The sequence below is a fragment of the Muscardinus avellanarius genome (assembly GCF_963383645.1).
Source record: "Muscardinus avellanarius genome assembly, chromosome: 21".
Classification (NCBI taxonomy): domain Eukaryota; kingdom Metazoa; phylum Chordata; class Mammalia; order Rodentia; family Gliridae; genus Muscardinus; species Muscardinus avellanarius.
The window spans coordinates 5,142,650-5,162,540 of NC_137807.1; the positions used below are offsets into that span (position 1 = coordinate 5,142,650).

The following is a 19,891-nucleotide window of genomic DNA, read 5'->3' on the forward strand; positions in this document are numbered from 1 at the left end:
ACTCATCTATGGTTCCTTCTTCGTCTAGAGTTCCTCCTATGACCCTTTTTCTCCCTAGCTTCCACATATTAGGGAGAGCAGCACATTTTGAGAATGAGGAGATTTTGAGAATAATCACATGGTAGAAAGATATATCCACCTGAGTTTGAGGTTCTTTAGGGCCATTAAGTCACTGTTAGCTTCAGAAAGCCTGTCTCTCTTATGTTTTTTTCCATGATAAAGAAACTTCCATTGACATTCAAGCTATTGATTTTGGGGGGGTCTGCATTTTATGTAGCCAAAGGAATCTCAAGCCTATACAGTGGGTCAGTAAATTCTGATTTTTTTAGGGGGGTACTGAGGATGGAACCCAGGGCCATTGCACCTGTGAGCCACCCCCAGTCCTATTATTTTTTATTTCTGTATAAGCCAGTTCAGGTTGACTTTGAAAGTGTCCTGACAGACTTAGCATTGTCATTTCATGCATGCCTAGCAGGAAAGCTAAGCCACACACAAAGAACACAGCCTCATTACCTACGATTTCAAATATCACCCAGTCCTTCTATTCCCACAGGACATTCAAAGTTTACATTTTCTTTCATTGCTTGGAAAACTTGTTGAAAGAAAAAAAAAAGTAATAACTACTTCAAATAGTTTTGCACACAAAATATTCCCTCTTGGTTCTATATTATTAATATTAATGTTTGCTAATATATACTCCAAATAATAGGGTATCATTGTATTAACATATGTATTAACAAATTATCCCTACCAATAACATCATTGGTACTAACAACAATATTAGTAACAAAACTACTATGACTAAGGGTGTTTATTGTACAGCCCTGGAGTGCTGGGCCCTGGGCTCAACGCTTTGGTTTTAACTCCATTAAAATTTTACACTTTCCCATGGAGTAAGAGAATATCATTATCCCTGTTGAACAGAGAAGAGGGATGCAGAGAGGGGATAGACCAGCCCAAAGCCAGCATCCTTGTAAATTCTCAGGCCAGGGCTCAAGTGCAGCTCCATCTGACTGACTCCACGAGCCTATGGGGTTTCCTGGGCTTCCACTCTGGGCGGGGAACTGGTCCAAGGGCTACAGATAACAGCACAGACCCAGCAAGCAAAGCCTCTGTTGCTTTGGTGCTCATGTGCAGGACCAAGTCAGTGTGTGTGGAAAAGATATTGAGTGAGAGGCTGCTCTGTGGGTAGGGGTCAGGGAAGGTCTTAATGGGGTCAGGTATATACAACATAGAATAGAGGACCAACCTCGAATTCGTCTCAAAGAAAAGCCAGGTGAGGCTAGATAGTAGCTCGAAATTATGTGGCTCCTGAGGCATTCCAAAATTTCAAGCTTGGGTTTAGGCATGCTCTCTTATGCAGAACACAAGTTGAATAGACAGAGGAGATGGTGGTAGGTGTGGTGTACGGTGTGAACTGCTGAAAGGCTCAGAGATCCTGTGTGCAGCCCCACCTTACTAAAAGGTGGCTTCCCCTGCTGGTGGCTTCTAACAAGATTCTGGACGTGAGGAAAAGGGCGACCTTTTAGGAAGTCACCCCAGAAGCAAGGAAACTGGGGTTCAGCAGCTCTGAGTTAGGGATCACAGTCCTGCAGAGATGGGTCAGAACCCCCAAGGATGCTCAACCAGGGATGCTCCCGGATATAAAATAACACTGCGTTTACATCTAATCTGTGCACCTCTTTTGTATACTGTAACTCTAGATGTCTTAGAATACCCAGTACAATGTCAATGCAACATAAATAGTTGTTATATTGCATTCTTTAGGAAATAATAACAACAAAAAAAGTCTGTACATGTTTTATACAGATACAATGTGTGCATGTGTGAGAAAGACACACACACACACACACACACACACACACACACGAAAATGAACCCAGAGGCATTCTATCTCTGAGCTACAACTCTAGCCCTTTTTATTCTTATTTTGAAACAGGGTCTGGTTAGGTTCATGAGGCTGGTCTTGAACCTGCATTCTGTCTCAGCCTCCCAAGTACTGCAGTTACAGGCATGCATTACCATGCCTGGCTTACAATTTTTTAAAAGATACCTCTGATCTACAGATGGTTGAGTCCAAGCATGGGGAGCCCGCACACTGACAGGCAGGCTGGTTGCATGCGGCTGGCCCCTCTGTCCTCATCTCTCCTCTCTGTAGCCTCTTCAGCTTCTTTTAAATGAAGTTAACTTGAAGGTCACTGCTGACTGAACAGCACAAGAGTCCGACACAGTCCAGTGGACATAGATGAAGAGGAAGACAACGAAGTTAATCAAAGATCATGAGGGGCACATAAATGAATTTAGAATGCATGAGCATCCTGTGCCAGGGATCTCCAAGAATGCGATGGAGAGAGGTCATTTGATTTATGAGTCGCTCCCCTGGAAGGACGACTAGCCCAAGGCTGTCCTGAGACCTGTGATGTCCAAGAGGCCTGAGACCCAAGAAGGTAGGCTCAGACCACCTGCCCTGGGGAGTCCTGTGCAAGCTGTCTATAGAGTGGAGTCAGTGGGAAATTCATTGATGTTCACTGCAGGAAGTAAACTTTCCTCGTGATAACTGAGACTTTTTATTTAAAATTTAAATGTTGATCTTTTAAAAAGTTTTCAGGAGTACTTCCAGATCTCAACCACTCCATGAGGCTGTGACCGCCATATTGGATAGCTTAGAAAGTCCCACTGGGCCGCGTCGTTGAGTCTGGACCCACATCTGATCTTTCCCTTCAAACATACTGCTTGTATGTACCCATTTGCCTTTCTTCACTTACAGAGGGCCAATGTTATGCCCGGGTTGGATCACACAGGGGGCTTTGAAACTTCCAATAGGAGAAACTCAGACGTGGATAGTACATGCCCATTAGGTCAGCGATTGGTCGGTGAGTGCCTGCAGGCTGTGCTTTTTGAAAGGCATACAACCGAGGGTGGTTTTTACATTTAAAAATGATTGACACAAACCAACAGCAGCACACTCTTTTGTGACATATGAGAGGTATATATGAAATCCACATTTCAGTGCTGCATAGAGCTCTCCTGGAACCCAGCCACACCTATGGCTCCCATGTTTATGATGACAGGGGGCTACAATGGCAGAAATCTTCTATTGTGTAGGGAACCTGCGGCCTGCAAGGCTGGGAAATCTACTCCCTGTCCTTCCACAGACAGCAACTACCAAACCCATTGCTTTCAACCCTATATGAATTAAAATTTCCTTCCTTCCTTCCTTCTTTCCTTCCTTTTTTCCTTCTGTCATAATTATTTCTTTCCTTTCTTTCTTTCTTTCTTTCTTTCTTTCTTTCTTTCTTTCTTTCTTTCTTTCTTTCTTTCTCTTTTCTCTTCTTTTTGTACTGAGGACTGAATCCAGGGGCATGCTACCTCCACCTACACCCCCAGCCCTTTTATTTTTTATTTTTTTATTTTTTATTTTTTTGGTGGTACTGGGGTTCCTGAAAGCCCTTCTACCTCCAGGCTATGCTCCCAGACCTATTTTTTATACTTTTTAATTTTGGAAACAGGGTCTCTTAAGCCAATGCGGCTGGCTTCGAACCTGCATGATCCTCCTGTCTCCGCCTCCCAAGCGCGGGGATTACAAGCGTGCGCCACCACGCCCAGCCAGCCCTTTTATTTTTTATTTTGAAACAGAGTCTCACTAAGTTTCAAAAGGCCCAAGTTGCTAACGATGGCCTCAAACCTGAGATTTCCCTGTCTCAGCTTTCCAAGTACCAGGGCTACAGGTATGAACTACAACATCTGGCTAAAAAGCTCCTTTCATAAAATAAATATTCACATAAGAAATAAAGCAGCAATTAATTCATGGCTCTGGAAAAAGAACCATAGAATCTACTGATACATATACTTAGAAAAAAGTCAACATAACATTTTAACTGGATTATAAGGCAGAAGTAAAAGAAAGTAGTTTATAATAAAGCACTATGAATCTGAATACACGCAGTTTGGGGCAGGTATTATTATAAGCCAAAACCGCATTCAGGCACCTGCAGCACCAGGTAGTGTGGGAGGACCAGGCGTGCAGTGTGAACAGGTGCTTGTGTCTGAGATGCAGATGTCACACTGGTGCTGCTGTTATTAATGAGAGAGTGGACTGAGCGTAACCGGCACTTCTGATAGAGCGCACGGCCATTGACAAATGGTGCCTGTGGGAGAGGAGCTTCTATCGCCTCTCTTCCCTGTGCCTTCTATTGACTGAACCCAAGCAGAAGCCACTGGGCAGGCAGCTGTTCAATGCACAGCACAATGGGACGACCCCAGGGGCACAGAGCAGAGTGGAGAACAGACAACAGATCCACACAGCAAGTGGAAAATACATAGGCCAGTGTCTCGGCAAATAGCCCAACTCTGTCTGGTTCCCAAGTTACACCTGTAGAGCTCCACTGTCTAATCTGATAGACGCTAACACGTATGGCTGTTTAAATTTGTGTTACTAGCCAGGTTTGGTGGTGCACATTTGTAATCTTAGTCCTTGGGAGGCTTGAGGAGGATCGTAGGTCTGCAGCCAGCCTCAGCTGCTTAGTAAAGCCCTCCGCAACTTAGTGAGACCCTGTTTAAAAATACAGAATAAAAATAGGGCCACAGGCATATGTAGCTCAGAGGTAGAATGCCCCTGGGTTCAATCTCTGGTACCACACACACACACACACACACACACACACACACACACACACATACAAAATATTGCGTTACTTTTCTTTTTTCTTTTTTGGTGGTGTTGGGGTTCCTGGAAACCCTTCTTTGGGCTACACTCCCAGACCTATTTTATATTTTTATTTGGAAACAGGGTCTCTGAAGCCAGCGCGGCTGGCTTCGAACCTGCGCGATCCTCCTGTCTCCGCCTCCCAAGCGCGGGGATGACAAGCGTGCGCCACCACGCCCGGCTTCTGTGTTACTTTTTTGTTGTTGTTTCGAAACAAGGTCTCACTAGGCTCCTGAGGTTCTTTGCTATATGGCTTAGGTTGGCCTTAAATTCGTGCCCTCCTGTCAGCCTCCCAAGCACCGGGGTCATAGGCATGCACCACCATATCTGACCAACTCGTGTCACTTTAGAAGACGCGGTCCTTTAGTCCTACTTACATTTCCAAATAACCACCTGTGACCGTGGCCGCCATATTGGACGGCTCAGATTATCGACCAAGCGTATTATCCCAGAAAGTCCAACTGGGTGGCGCTGTTGAGTCAAGACTCATATCTGATCTCTTGTGTCCAGACATACCCCTGTCTAGTCATAAGCAGGTCCTGAGGTCTCCACATGTGGAATCCATCTTAAAACCTCCCTTTAACTCAGCCCAGTCCAAGTTGTTATCCATTCTATGTGGCTTATCAAATTAACCCCCAAAGTAGCCTATTTCCACCACAGATCCTTTTTGTAAATATATTCTCCTGATCACTCAGAGTGATTATTTATCTATACACCCATCCATCCATCCATCCATCCATCTATCCATTTATCCGTCCATTCATTTTGTGGTGCTGGGGACTGAATCCAGGGGAATTCTACCTTCAGGCTATATTTTTATTTTTTTTATTTGAAAACAAGTTGCTGAGAACCTCACCAAGGTCTGAGACTGGCTTTAAATCTGTGATTCTCCTGTCTCAGCCTCTCAAGTACTGGCATTATAAGCATGCATCACCACACCCAACTTTATTCTTTTTATTTTATTTATCTTTTATTTTTACTTGCATTTATTTATGTATTTATGTATCTATTTATGTATTTATTTATTTTTGGTACTGGGATTGAAACCAGAGGCACTTTACCTCTGGGCTACACCTCTAGCCCTATTTTTAGCTTGAGACTGGACCTCATTAGGTTGATGAGAGTCTCACTACGTGCTAAGGCTGTCCTCAAACCTGCAATCTTTCTGTCTCATTCTCCAAAGTATAGGCGTGCACCACCAGGTCCAGCTGTCAGAGTGATATTTGAAAAAATAGATCCCAAATTAGGTCAGATACAAACATCTTGAATCAGCAATCCCCACTGCCTCTGCTAAATGAAACATGTGCTCTGCTATAACATTAACCCAGAGGGTAGGGCGGTACACAGTGGGGCTCCTAGATGCTTCTCGGGGGACCACGTTTCCATAGGGTCTATTAGAATGACGCACCTCACGATCAATTGTTCACCAGGAGCAACTGGTTGTACAACAGCTGGGATGTGGTGACACACGCAAACAATAGCGATAGGTCTCCTGCGTTTGTTTTGTCCTGGTACCTGCAAAAGCATTGGTTCTCCCACCGCCCACCGCCGCCAGCCACCTCATTATAAATCACCTCTGGAGAGCAGGATCATTAGGGCACATCAAAGGCAGCCAGGGGGGGCCGCAAAGAGTCGGCAGTGTCTTGGTGCATGATAAATAATTCATTTGCAGACGACATCCCCATCTCAAGAAGACCTCTCCACTTGGTATTTTATGAGGATGCCTGTATGCATTTGCATTTCTCAGGATCTTTTTTGCATACTGTGCTGATCAAGAGTTTACACTCTTTGCCTGGCTTAAGACAGCAGTGCAGTGGACCAGCTATGAGTGTGGAGTCTGGAGCCCGTCCATCTGGAGTCTAGTTCCAGCTCAGCGACTTAGCTGGGCAGCTTGGGTCCAGGCTGCAAGCTCGGTGAGTCCTGTACGTCTGCGACGTGGGATAAGAGTGGTACCCGTGCCCCTGGGTCATCATGATAACAGCCTGAGCTTAGTTTATTACCACGTACACAGAGCGGTTTCTGGTACCCAGGAGGCAGCAAGCAAGCGCGGTGTCATTATCGAGGGTTGTTTTGGGGGGCAGCAGTCACTCGAGTGCACAAGGAAAGAAGGCGCCGTGGAGTAGAACTGCCTCTCTCGGAGGCCATCACGGAGACTTCATTTGCACTTGGCTGAGAAAGTCTGAACATGAGAGTGGCTGTGTGCGCGGTAGTGTGACTGAATTTTCAAAAAAGTCTAAGCACAACAACAGAGGGTATCTGGCATATTAATTAACAGCCTGACACAGGAAAAGAAGACCAGGAGAAGTCAAATACGGAGAGCCAAGAATCTGCTTTTATGCTAAAAATAAAAGGAAGTTTCATTCTTGGAGCCAGGAAAAGAAGGTTCCTTCCAGAATTTGAAGGGGCTCTTTTTGCAAGTCCGAATCTCAGCAGATGATGGTCACAGTGTATTACCTGGGCTAACTCCAAAATTGCTGGGAGAGAAACCGAATTGTCCTCTGCCCAAAGATCATATGGATTTCAAGGGACAAGGAAACTGTTTGCAGGCATTCACTGGACATCAGCCCTGGGCTGGCACCTCGCATTCTGCCGGGTATGCAAGCTCCACCGAGGATGCTCAAATCCTTGTTTTCTGCTGGGTGTGCACATCTCACTAGGATGGGGACAAGGGTAACCAAACAAATGTGACCACCCAGGCATGGCAGTTCACATCTATAAGCCCAGTACTTGGGAGGCTGAGACAGGAGACAGGAGAATTGCAGATTGGAGGCCAACCTAAGTAACTTACTAAGGCCCTCTGCAACTTAGCAAGGCCCTATTTCAAAATAAAAACAGGCTGAGCAATTTAGCGGGAGGTAGAATGCACCTGGGTTCAATACCCAGTACCAAAAAAAAAAAAAAAAGGAAAAATAAAATCCATGAAGAGTTGAGCTAGACATTTCTATTTCCTAAACTTGCTGCAGTTATAGCACCTGGACTGACCCCCCCCCCCCAAAAAAAAAGGCGGAAAATGATGTTTGGTGTTTTTGAAAATGAAGAACATCTCCATCATCATCATCATCTCCTCCTCCTCCTCCTCCTCCTCCTCCTCCTCCTCCTCCTCCTCCCCTCCTCCTCCTCCTCCTCCCTCCTCCTCCTCCTCCTCCTCCTCCTCCTCTGCTGCGATAGAGTCCAGAGTCACCCTCTGCTAAGCACGCCCTCCATTGCTGCTCCGCATCCCTGGAAACAGTTTTAAAGCGCTTGCTGGTACATTTGAATTGCAGATGTGCAAGATAGGCTTGGTCCCCTCTGGTCAAATCTCCTGTTTCAGCTACGCTGGGGTGGCCGCTAGGAGAAGCAGAGACCTGTCCTCCCACACCCTGTGTCAACTCGGGAAGTGCCAGGCTCTTCTGAGAAAGGCAGACACCACCTCCCCAGATGCAGACGCAGACGCCAGGTTACAGATGGACACTTAATAGATTAGCGCTAATGCACATTTAATGGCCTTTTTCTCAGAATTTTCTTCCCTAAGGACAAAAACCGTATTTTACCCACTACATAGTAAAGCATGGTTTCCTGAAAAGTAATAAAACTCATAAAATAAATGATTAGATTATAAAATTAAAAAAGCTTTCAAGGTTCTGGACAGCAGGGGGAAATGCTTCTCAATTCGAAGGATTCCTGGAGATGGAGATATATACCAAGCTGTGAGCTTTGCCCCAAGGCGATCCTGAGCCCTTCGTAGGACTGAAGTGTCCCCAACCGCGTTTACTTTCAGCCTTGCCGTTTCGAGGTCGTTCTCCCCAGAACCTTCTCCCCAGGGACCTCCCACAGTCCTGCTTATCTCCTGGTGCTGTGTTTGGGTGTTTTAATATTTGCAGATTTTAGAACAAAACAGTAGGTATGATTTTTTCCTTCTTCCAGAGTAATGAAGGGGAAATAAAGGACATTTCTGTAGTAGAAATTTTTTTTTGCTAGGAACTGAACCCAGGGGCATTCTACCTCCCAGCTATATCCACAGCTTGCTCTGTCTGTCTGTCTATCCATCTATTTTTTTTGTTTGTTTGTTTTTAAACAGGGTCTTACTAGGCTGTTGAGAGTTTTGCTAAGTTTCTGAGGCTGGTCTTGAACCTGCAATCCTTCTGCCTCAGCCTCCCAAGAATTTGGGATTATAGGAGTGCGCCACCACACCTACCCAGCAGGTACTTTTAGAAGACCAATAGATTTGACCACATTATGATGGACATATGCAAATTTATTAAAGCCGACCAGTGTTGAGCACAGGAAGGGAGGGAGGGGGAGAGAGTGGGGTGGTAACTGGGGGAGGGCTCAACAAGTGTGTGTATCTGTGCCCCAGCTACTCTGAACTTCATTACAAGCTATGATTACAATGCACCAGTAAGGAACAAACAAAATAACGACAACAAAGAAAAAACAGGCAAAAACCTTTGCATGCCAGAAACCCCATAAAATCAGAAGGCAATAGTAAATTGGTAAGGATACGTGAAATATGTTAATCAAAGGACAGTAGAACATGTGGAAAGGTGGTTACCAGTGTCTGGGGGAGGAAGAGGGAGAGTTTTAGCTTTGCACAGATGGGAAAGTTATAGAGATTTGTCACCCAGAAGCTTGAACACAACTAAAACTAACAAACCCTATACCTAGAAGGATTAAGATGGGAAATTAAATGGCATGTAGGGTTTTTCCACATTATACAAAAAGATTTATAGCTAAGAGCAGCGGTGCACACTTATCATCCCACTTACTTGGGAGGCTGAGACAATAGGATCTTAGGTTTTGGGCCAGACACACACACGATAGAAAAGTAATAAAAAGTTGAATTCTCAGTAGGAAAAGAAAATAGACAAAGAAAAAAATGCTTAATAAAAAATCAGAAACTGTAACCCCAAGGAGGGAAAATTTAAGAAAACACTGAGATATAATTTTTGCTTAATAAATTATTTTTCTAAAAAGTTAACATTCTGTGTTGGTGAAGTTGTGGGGAAATGGTATCATTATACACAGCAGGTGGAATTGTAAATTAGTTAAACTTTCCGGATGGCAATTTGGCAACCGTTACCAAAAAAGTATTACAATATTGCATATCCTTTTAATCATGTCCTTGGATTAAAATTTACTTCCAAAAGTTTACCTCCAGGAATCAATCAGGGATGTAGGCAAAGGGTTCTATATAAGACCACATGCCATACTATATTTTGACGTAGAAAAAATTCTTACACTTAAGCTTGCATAGCGGCGTCAGGGAGACAATAAAGAGAATGTTTTTTTGGACTAAAACATTCTCCTAAAAATTTGATTGGCAGGACTCATTAATTTCTTCCATCTTTTTATCATGACCCTTTTCAGTGCATCAGAAAGTCCTACCATCCTTACACCACGATGCTTCCCCAGATGGATTGCCTCTGTCTGTCCTTCCTCCTTCTGCCATTGCAAGAGTTTAGCTGAGAACAAGTTCTCCCGAAATAACACTCCCTTTCCAGCCTCTCTTGCAGCTAGAGGTGGATCATTAACCAGCCGGGGGTTTTGGCTGATAGCAGGAAGCAAAAGTCCCTCAGCAAGGGGTCACTCCTGCCCTGGCTCTCTCCACCTCTGTCTGCTGACCACAACACAGACATGGTTGCTATTAGTTTGGGGTCACAGGGATGAAGACAACACCTTTGGACTCACCCAGTCATGGATGCTATGTGCTAAATCCCTGGAGCCATCATATGAGCCCCAGGCTTCTCCCATCCAGACTGGAAAGCAAGATATAGGTTGACACTCAGTCCTCTGGGTTAGTGTTACAGTTTTCTAGAGAATCCAGGTTACAGTCCCTTAACTCTCTCTCTCTCTCTCTCTAATGCCCCTTTTACCCCCTAAATTTATTATCCACTGTAGCCAGAACAATTTTCTAAAGACACTCATCAGTCCATGTGTGACTCTCTCTGACAACTATTGGACAACCCGATTCCTACACACCCTGCCCGTCGTCCACGGGGCTTTATCCCTGTCCTTCACTGTGGCCCAGGCAAGCCAGCATTCCTATGCCTCTTAACATTGCTAGGATTTATATCAAAATGTGTGCAAATAGCCCTCAATGAACATAAAACTACCAAAAAAGTAATTTCATGACAGTAAACACCACCAATGCCAATGGCAAGCATGTTCTTACCAAGCCAGGAGAGAGGACTTGGACTCTACTCTGGTGCCCAGAGGCAACCGCTCAGACAGCCTTGCTAGAAACTCAGCTGACCCAGGGGATTTGAATTCAGTTCATTCCATCTGGTTGGAGAATCCATGATGCACGCACACTGCCTAGCGCTGGTATTGTGAAATATGGGGACTGTGAACAAGCCCTTTCCTGAATGAGTTGATGACACCATTTCTGGGTGCCGTTAACCATTTTGCCTTCAAGAGCTAAGTGATCATAACCATGGCTGACATCTCCTGTGTGTGCCCAAGCCAGGCTGGCATCCTTCTAAGAACCCTACAGATATTGTCTTATCCTCACCACGGCCTCATTAGCAGCGGTTATCTCTGTACACCCTGAACAGATGTAGAAGCCGAGGCACACATAAAATAGAGCTGCGTGGCTCCTCAGTGGAGACCTTGACTTATGTGTGTTTGCTTTAGAGGATGCTTGCAGAGCGCAGTCAAGAATGGCGAACACTCGGGTCCCAAGATGGTCGGCCTCCTTGAGCCTCGGCTTTCTCGCTCAGAAAACAAGCCTGTGGCAGACGGAGCTCATCTCCTTGCAGAGCGCATTCTCCTCTGATTTCCTTGCCGCCGAGTCTAAGCACGGGGTTTGCTCAGACACGGAGTTTTCAACTTTCCTAACAACTAGGCGTGGCCACTCATACCTCGCAAGCATCTGGTCTCTACGCTTGCATGTGTTTAAAATCCCCGCAGAGTCTGCATGGCACGGTACGCATTTGGCAAACCATCAGTAATTTTCACATCAAAGCAGACCCAAATTTAATACCTGGAGTTAAGCAGTGTATCTTATTTTAGAACTGTCTACCGCCAGGACGCTTTCAAGGTCCAGTTTCTCCCCTATCCCAGCACTCACTCACACTTCCCCAATCTCAACTCTGGGGGCTTTCCTTTCCCGGAATCCTATCTCCAGAGCCCAAGACAGGGACTTTCTTACCATGGCCAGCGGGATAACGCCAATGAGGTCCTTCTGGTTTACGTAGATCTTGGACACCCCCAAGTCAGAAGTGATGTCTCCTGGGTATTCCACCTGCCAGGTGATGAGCTGTGTGGTGGGTGGGTCACTGGGCTCCTCTACCTTGATGTCCATCTGCAGGACTTCGTAGCGAGGGCCATCCGCACTGGAAAGGAAGGGAAAGAGGGACTATGAGGTGGAGAGTCAACACCTGACCATTCCCCTCTGCATAGCCACAGGCATGCTTTGGGGTTTGCGTTGCTCATTTCAAGGGCATATTAAGGACCAAGCATCATTCCTGTGTTCCGGGGCATCTGCCTGGGTTCAGAAACCATCGTTCCTGGGTCCCAACTCCCTCTTTCTGTCAGCTACTCAGCACCCCCAGAGCAGGTGTCGTGGATAATGATACCAAACAGTAACTGTATTTCTTAAATGCTCCCTGACCTCTGTCCACGTAGAGAACTTTCCCTCCCTCTCAGAAAACTCGGTGTCATTCATGTTGTCTTCCAAAGCCACAGCTGGTTCAAATGAGGTGCACAGAATTTTAAGGGCATCTGAAGGGAGATGAGCCTTTGTTTTCTGATGTTGGTGAGATAAAAGTTGCAGAGAAATAGAAGCCAGGCGTGAATAAGAGCCCAGGGCCAAGGGACCCGTGCTGTCGAGCACGGCAGAGCTGCCAGATGTTACCTGGAACAGGAGTAATTGTGACAAATACCAGTTTTTAGACAGCTCAGACTCCTGCAGGCAGGAATCTGGACATGGAGCCAAGTTAGACTGCTAGGGATATTTCAACAGCTCTTGATGTTGGTTTAATGATCTGGCTTCCCCTCTTGGTTTTTATACAATGCCCGCTACTCCATGTGACAGGTAAAAGAAGCTGTGTCATGCCAGCCGCCCTCAGAAGAGGAAACGCAGGACACGCAGGTGGGAATTCACAGAGCTGGGAGACGCGTCCTAAGCCTCAGTGGCCAAAGCGACTTCTGTCTCCCACGTTCATTTCTAAAGGCTCTTTGCAATTGGGATTGCAAAGAAGACATTTTGGGATTAAGGTGCTCTACAATGCACCTTTGTGTTTATATTTAGAATTTACAAGACTGTGGTATCACGTTCTCATGACCAACGGGATGATCTCTCTAATGGCCGTCCTGGGCTGCATCGCATAGCAGTCTCAAGGAAGGGGGATTTCAGAACACAATGAGTAGATGCTGTGTTCAGGGCTACTGTGGGAACTCCTAAAAATCAAATTCTTACAGAGAATTGAACAACCCTACCCTTTATACCCTACGCCATTACCAACTTCTGTCTGCTTCAAGGGGCGGGCCTCGTCTCAAATAATCTGAAAAAAACAAAACCCTTATCTGTGTCAGATACTGGATTCCTCATTCCTCATATCCCCGTCTTTTGTTTATAATTCACTATATCGTAAATACTCATAGATATCTGCATAGATTTAAATTCTTACCACCTACAAGATCCATCTATGGCACTACAAGTGTGTGTGTGTGTGTGTGTGTGTGTGTGTGTGTGTGTGAGAGAGAGAGAGAGAGAGAGAGAGAGAGAGATTGATTGATTGATTGATTGATTCTGGGAATTGAATTCTACCTCTGAGCTGCACCTTGAGCCCTATTTTATGTTTTACTTGGCAACAGGGGGTTGCTAAGTTGCTGAGCCTGGCCTCGAACCTGCGACCCACCAGTCTCAGCCTCCCAAGTCCTGGGCTGACAGCTGTGTACCACCACACCCAGCTACCACCACCGAGTTAGTGAATGCCCTATTCGCTTCACCTCCTTCTCCTCTCTCTGCAGCCTGATGTGAAAGGTCTCTACTGTCAGATCTCCCTCTGCCTGGGATCTCTCTCCTGGCGTAGATGCAACAGAAACAACATCTCTTGTAAGCTGAGCACCCTCTCTTTGATGAAGCGTGCTAAATTGGGAATTATTAACGTGGGAATCCAGGCCGACGTCACGAAGGCTGTGCATCCTACGTGGCTTGCGGCCACACTTTCCACGTGTGGATCCTTGCTTGAAAGCTCTCCGTGCCTTTGGGCACTTCTCCAAAGCTCTGTAGCACTCGGGCTGAGCTCCTGACTCTTTCTTTTATGCTTTCTGCACCTGGTGACCCAGACTTTGAATATCTCATTGTGTGCCTCTCAGTGAATCGTGGAAATTTGAATTTTAATATCCCTTTGTAAACATTTAGTGCTTAGAGCTTCCCATTGTGTCTTTGGTGATGTTTTACCACTTCACTACATTTATTATTATTATTATTATTTTGGTGGTACTGGGGTTCTTGGAATCCCTTCTACCTCCAGGCTACACTCCCAGACCTACTTTTTATATTTTGAAACAGGGTCTCTTAAGCCAGCGCGGCTGGCTTCGAACCTGCACAATCCTCCTGTCTCCACCTCCCAAGCACGGGGATTACAAGCGAGCGCCACCACGCCCAGCTTACCACTTCACTACATTTAACTAAAGATAAAAACTAAAGATAAAAATGTAATCCTGCCATGTGTGTGTGTGTGTGTGTGTGTGTGTGTGTGTGTGTGTGTGTATGTGCATGTGCACAAACTGTGCATGTCCTGAAATGACTGGTCATTTTTCTCTTTTTTCAAACTGTGCTTTCCATGGAATATAACCCTGGCGTTTATCAGGTGAAGTCTACGGAGCTATAGGAGGCTGAGTAGAAGTTTATGTAACGCATCTGCTCAGCACTGTGACTCTCCAGCTTACCTCTCATTGGAACTGCCCCTGAAAGCTTAAAAAAATAAACCAATGAGCTGGCTGGAGTGGCACAAACCTGTAATCCCCGTGCTTGGGAGGCTGAGACAGGAGGATCAAAGGCTGGAGACCAGCCTTAGCCACTTGGCAAGACCCTCTGCCACTTAGTGAGACCCCGTTTTGAACTGAACAATAAAATAGGGCTGGGGATGTAGCTCATTGGTAAATTGCCCCTGGGTTCCATCCCCAGCACCACAAAACAAAGCAAAAACAATGGCCAGCCCCATCCCTGCAGTCTTCTGACTGTTCTTGAGCTAAGGCAGGAATACATTTCTTTTTCCTTTCTTTCTTTTTTTTTTCCTTTCTGTCTTCCCCCATCTTCCTTATATCATCATCATCATTATTATTATTATTATTATTATTATTATTATTATTATTATTGGTACTGGGGTTCCTGGAAGCCCTTCTACCTCCGGGCTACACTCCCAGATCTATTTTTATACTTATTTTTATTTGGAAACAGGGTCTCTTAAGCCAGCGCGGCTGGCTTCGAACCTGTGTGATCCTCCTGTCTCCGCCTCCCAAGTGCGGGGATTACAAGCGTGCGCCACCATGCCTGGAATCTTCCTTAGTTTTAAACTTTCATTGGTGTGTTGAAGTTATATAGCTGCTAGAAACACACACACACACACACACACACACACACACACACACACAAAACACCTGGTGCATTTCTCTCTATTCGGAGACTCTGGTGTGCAGCTGGGGTTGTGAATGACAGAGTCAGGTTTATCAAAGTTTCTGCAGAGGCCTGTGCCCCTGTGCACATCCTGTATACAATAGTGTTATGTCAGCATGCACTACGTGAGTGGGTTTGGAAGACGTGATTAGTCATGTCTGTGAAGACGCAGGTGAGCCCAGGCGGGGGAAGCTTCTGAATTTCAGATGTTCATGAGTGTGAAGCAGAAGGCCCAAGAGCAGACTTCCAGCCCAGGGCACGGGGGAGACATGGGAGCGTCTCTGCCCTACTCTGCTGGACACAGCTCACCCCACCCAGAGCCTCCCCACCCCACCCCTCCCCACAGGTGAGTCCAATGATTTGAAATAAGAGTGAGGTGTGGTGGTGTGTACCTGTAACACCAGCAACTCGCGGCTGAGGCAGGAGCATCACAGGTTCGAGGCCAACCCAGGCAACTTAGCAAGACCCTGCCTCAAAATTTAAAAAAGGACTAAGGGTAAAGTGCTAGCATACGTGAGCCCCTGAGTTTGATCCCTATTACAGCAAAGATAAAGCAAACAAGCAAAACCTGGAAGAGGGAAGCCTATTTTAGTTTTTTTTTTTTAATTTTGAAGTTTTATATTGGTTTTGTTGAACTAATGCCATGTATAGATGAGAAATTACCAATGTTCGTTTCAATTACGTATACAGGGAAGAGGAGGGAGGGGGTCAGCCCTGGAGGGAAATGCTGGAGGGAAAGTACTGCTTGCACAGATATTCTTCTCACTCTTTGCTTCAGTATGATATATAATTATAGTGCACCAGTAAAACCGTGTTATTTAGAAAATAATCACTACAGATTAAACATGTTATTTTTTGTGGTGCTGGGGATGGAACCCAGGGCTTTTCTACCCCCGAGCTACACCCCCAGCCCTATTTTTTTATTCCTTATTTTGAAACCGGGTCTCACTGAGTTGCAAAGGGCCTCACTAAGTAGCTGAGGCTGTCCGCGAACCACGATCCTTCTGCCTCAGCCTCCCGAATGCTGGGATGACAAGCCACCATGACCAGCTCAGATTAAATATGTTCATGAGACTATAAAAACTTGTGATAATTTGAAGTTTTGCAATTTGATAAGGAAAAACAAGTAAGACAATAGCGTGTCTAACTGCGCCTGCTGAACTATGACATTCAATAAAAACTTGAATTTTGTTGTTGAATCTTAAAAAAGAAGTACAAACACACACACACACACACACACACACACATATGCACACAGAGACACACACTGGAACAGGCACGGAGTTTGGCTGCTAGAAGGCGGTGCTGCTGTGGGTTTTGTACCGTGGACAGCTCTGGGCTTTGGCAAGCATATATGCCTAAGAGTGAGCTGGGTGTGGGACCTGCCTGAGATTGCAGTTTCTGGCTCTGGTATGGCTACTACCAGGGATGGATATTTAAGGCTAAGCTCTGCCCTCCTCCCCATCTTGCATGGTACAGAAGACCCTGAGCAGGAAGCAGAGAGGATGAGCCTCCCAGACACAGCCCAGATGCCCATTGACGGGCTCGTGTGTGCAGAAGCTGAGGGCTCTGAGCTGGGTAGACTACTTGTACAGACACCACGAAGCAGGTCCCCGGCATGGCGTAGGTCTCCTTATTCGTCAACCATGTTCCCATGCATGGGCTCCTTTGTAACTGTATTAAAGAGCCAATGCTTTTCACTAGAAAGTGTTTCGTGTAAACAGAGTCAAACTGCGGGCCAGAAGTAACACAGCCCTTTTAGAAAGTGTGACTCTGCGCCAACACAGAGACCATACCTTCCAGGGTCATAACTAGGAAGCTCAAAAACAGAAACTAAACTCGACAGTTTGCAGAAACCCCTCAGCAGAACTTGAGGCCAAATTGCTTTTCAAATGTTTAAATATTAATGGTAATATTGACTAGTGTGTGTGTGTGTGTGTGTGTGTGTGTGTGTGTGTGTGTGTGTGCATGTGTATGCTTGTGTGTATGTGGTACTGGGGATTGAACCCAGGGACATTTTACATCTGAACTATACCCCCAGCTCTATTTTTTATTTTGAAACAGAGTCTCGTTAAGTCGTGCTGGGCCTTACTAAGTTGCTGAGGCTGGTTGCAAAATTGCGATTCTCTCGTCTCAACCTCCCAAGTCCTGGGATTACAGGTGTGTGCTGCCGTGTTCAGTTTATTAGTACGATTATTATTACTCTTCTAGGCCATGCATATATCCTTTTAATTTAGTTCTCTTGGCTTCTGCAAGATTCCTCAAGCATCGTCAACACAGACAAGCAATACAGACCACAAAAGTGAATAGCTTTCCATTTGGGCGAACAAAATGCCTATGTGCATAAGTGTACTAACATCCTAACTTAAAGGTTCAAATCTTATTTTCAGATTCCTGTGCCTCTATTTACAGAAAATGTAGCAATGGGCCTCTATTTGTTATCACTCATCAAGCATGGTTTTAAGAGCTCTTGATAAGCTGGATATGGCGGTACAAGTGTAATCCTCATACTTGCAAAGCTGAGACAGGAGGATGGCAGGTTGGCAGCCAGCCTCAGCAACTTATCAAGGCCCTCCTCAGCCTAGTGAGCTCATGTTTCAAAATTTAAAAAAAAAATTAAATTGGGTCGGGGAGGTGTAGCTCAGAGGAAGAATGCCCCTGGGTTCAGTCTCAAGTATTGCATACAAATACACATACACGGAAATATGTCTGATCTCACGTAATCTTCAAAGTATTCTTATGAATAAGATAATGTCATTACTCTCGATTTATAGGTGAGAAACCTAGACTCAGAGAAGGAAGAGAATGATCCAGGGTCCCCCAGCGGGTACGTGAAGGCGCAGATGATCCAACCACCGGCCTCCCACTCTCGACCTCTCGATCGCAGTATTACATTCTCCCACCACTTTCTGCAGCTCAAGAGCAACGTGCTCATGAGAATAGAGTCCAGAAGAGAGACCTCCTTCTCGCCCTACAAACACAGGTCTGCACATCATATGCAGCTAACTCGAGGCCCAGAAACAGAATCGGAATGCTTCAAAAATAATTCTGCACAAGTCAAGTGGGGACATTTTTGGAACAAGATACTTTGAAATTAACTTTGCCTGTGGGGTCCTCTGCCAGCTCGTTAAGTTCTATGATGTTTCTGTAAATCAAAGTGGAGACATGGGAATGGGCACATTAGACTTGAAAGCTCAGCGGTTTGTTTGGGGAGATCAAAAACCATGTAGACATTGGCCGGAGAGCAGGAGAACCACTAACAGCGGCACATTGGAGTGCACAGCGATGCATCTTAGAGCTACCTGCATTGTCTTTCAGATTAGAAAACCAATACATTATTGTAGGTCCTTAAAAAAACTCACTGAAGATTAGACTCCACTCTGCTGCGCCCGCCCACAAGGGCGACTGGCTTCCAGCGTGTGTGTGAGTGTTGCGTGGAACGTGGGCAGGGTAGAGGGGGGAGCAGAGTGAAATTCCATTTCCAACTTGGGCTCCAACAGATGGTACTCCCATGCAGGAATCGGTAAAGTCTCAGGAAACCAACATAAAGCCAGAGAGCTAGTCTCATACGTAGATGACCCTTTCCTTAGAAAATAATGTGAGGTGTGTCACAAAGAATCCGGAACACATTCTAAAGCTCCCTTGCATGGGGAATGCTATCCTTCCTTTGCAGGGGATAGCATTGGGGGAACCTGAGTTCCCTTCTTCTCTCATCACTCTGGGGACTGTAACTCTGCTTGTGAGCATGGCTGTCTCTAACATGGTGTACCCGTGGCTCTCCTGGGACAGCCCCTTCTGATCTGCAGAGCTACCTTGTCTACAAATGCAAAGAGGGGGCAGCTGCCTGAGAGTTTGTGTGCCTGGAAGGTCACCCCTAATAGAGTCTGTTGGTGCAGAATCTGGAAACTCTCGCCCCCTTTTCTCTAGTGGGGCTAAATTCAGGGGAATCATAGTCTTGAGTGTCCTCTGGGGTCATCCTAAAGCTACCCACGCTTTGCCGGAGACTCCTTATTACTTCTATTCTTCCAGAGCTGCGGTTTCAGTTTCTTTCCCCGGTAGGGCTGCTACCAGTGTTGGCGTTTTAAGGCCAAGATCCACCCCCCTCCCTGTCTGTCTTGTTTACATCCTTTGAAAGAAACCAAGCAGGAAGCAGGATAGGGTAGCCTCTCAGACACATCCCGGAGTCTACTGATCATCAAGCACAGATGACGATGATCTTAGCAGTCTAGGGCTCCTGTAATTCTTCACGTAGGCACCATGAAGAATGTCCCCTGTCCTGAGCACGTTCGCCCAGGAGTAGGTCTTTCACCAACAGCCACACCCAAATCCTTGTCTGGTATCGGCTTCAAAGAAAGCTCGACAAACATTAAAATAAGGTGTATACGACATGCCACTGATCAAGGCGACGTGACGTGGGAGATTCTGATTGGAGCAGAGGTAAGAAGCAAGTGGAGACAGGATGCCGTCCCAGGGGCCCAGCGATGCTCACGCCACCTCAGCCTTCCTGCGCTCCTCCAGGATTCCCCACAATGGCCATTGGGAAATTTGCATCAAACACAGACAGGGGCTACCGGGTGTCTCCC

General features: G+C 45.8%; 1 protein-coding gene across 1 annotated transcript in view; it reads right to left on the bottom strand.

Annotated features, from left to right (window-relative positions):
• Positions 1–19,891, bottom strand: part of TMEM132D (transmembrane protein 132D) — a gene marked incomplete at both ends in the record, with an annotated part of 513,762 nt that overhangs the window by 139,688 nt on the left and 354,183 nt on the right. Inside the window, one exon of the mRNA XM_080717677.1 lies at positions 11,835–12,018. Within this exon, the coding sequence (XP_080573803.1) occupies positions 11,835–12,018 (184 nt within the window). The remainder of the gene's footprint in view (positions 1–11,834; positions 12,019–19,891) is intronic.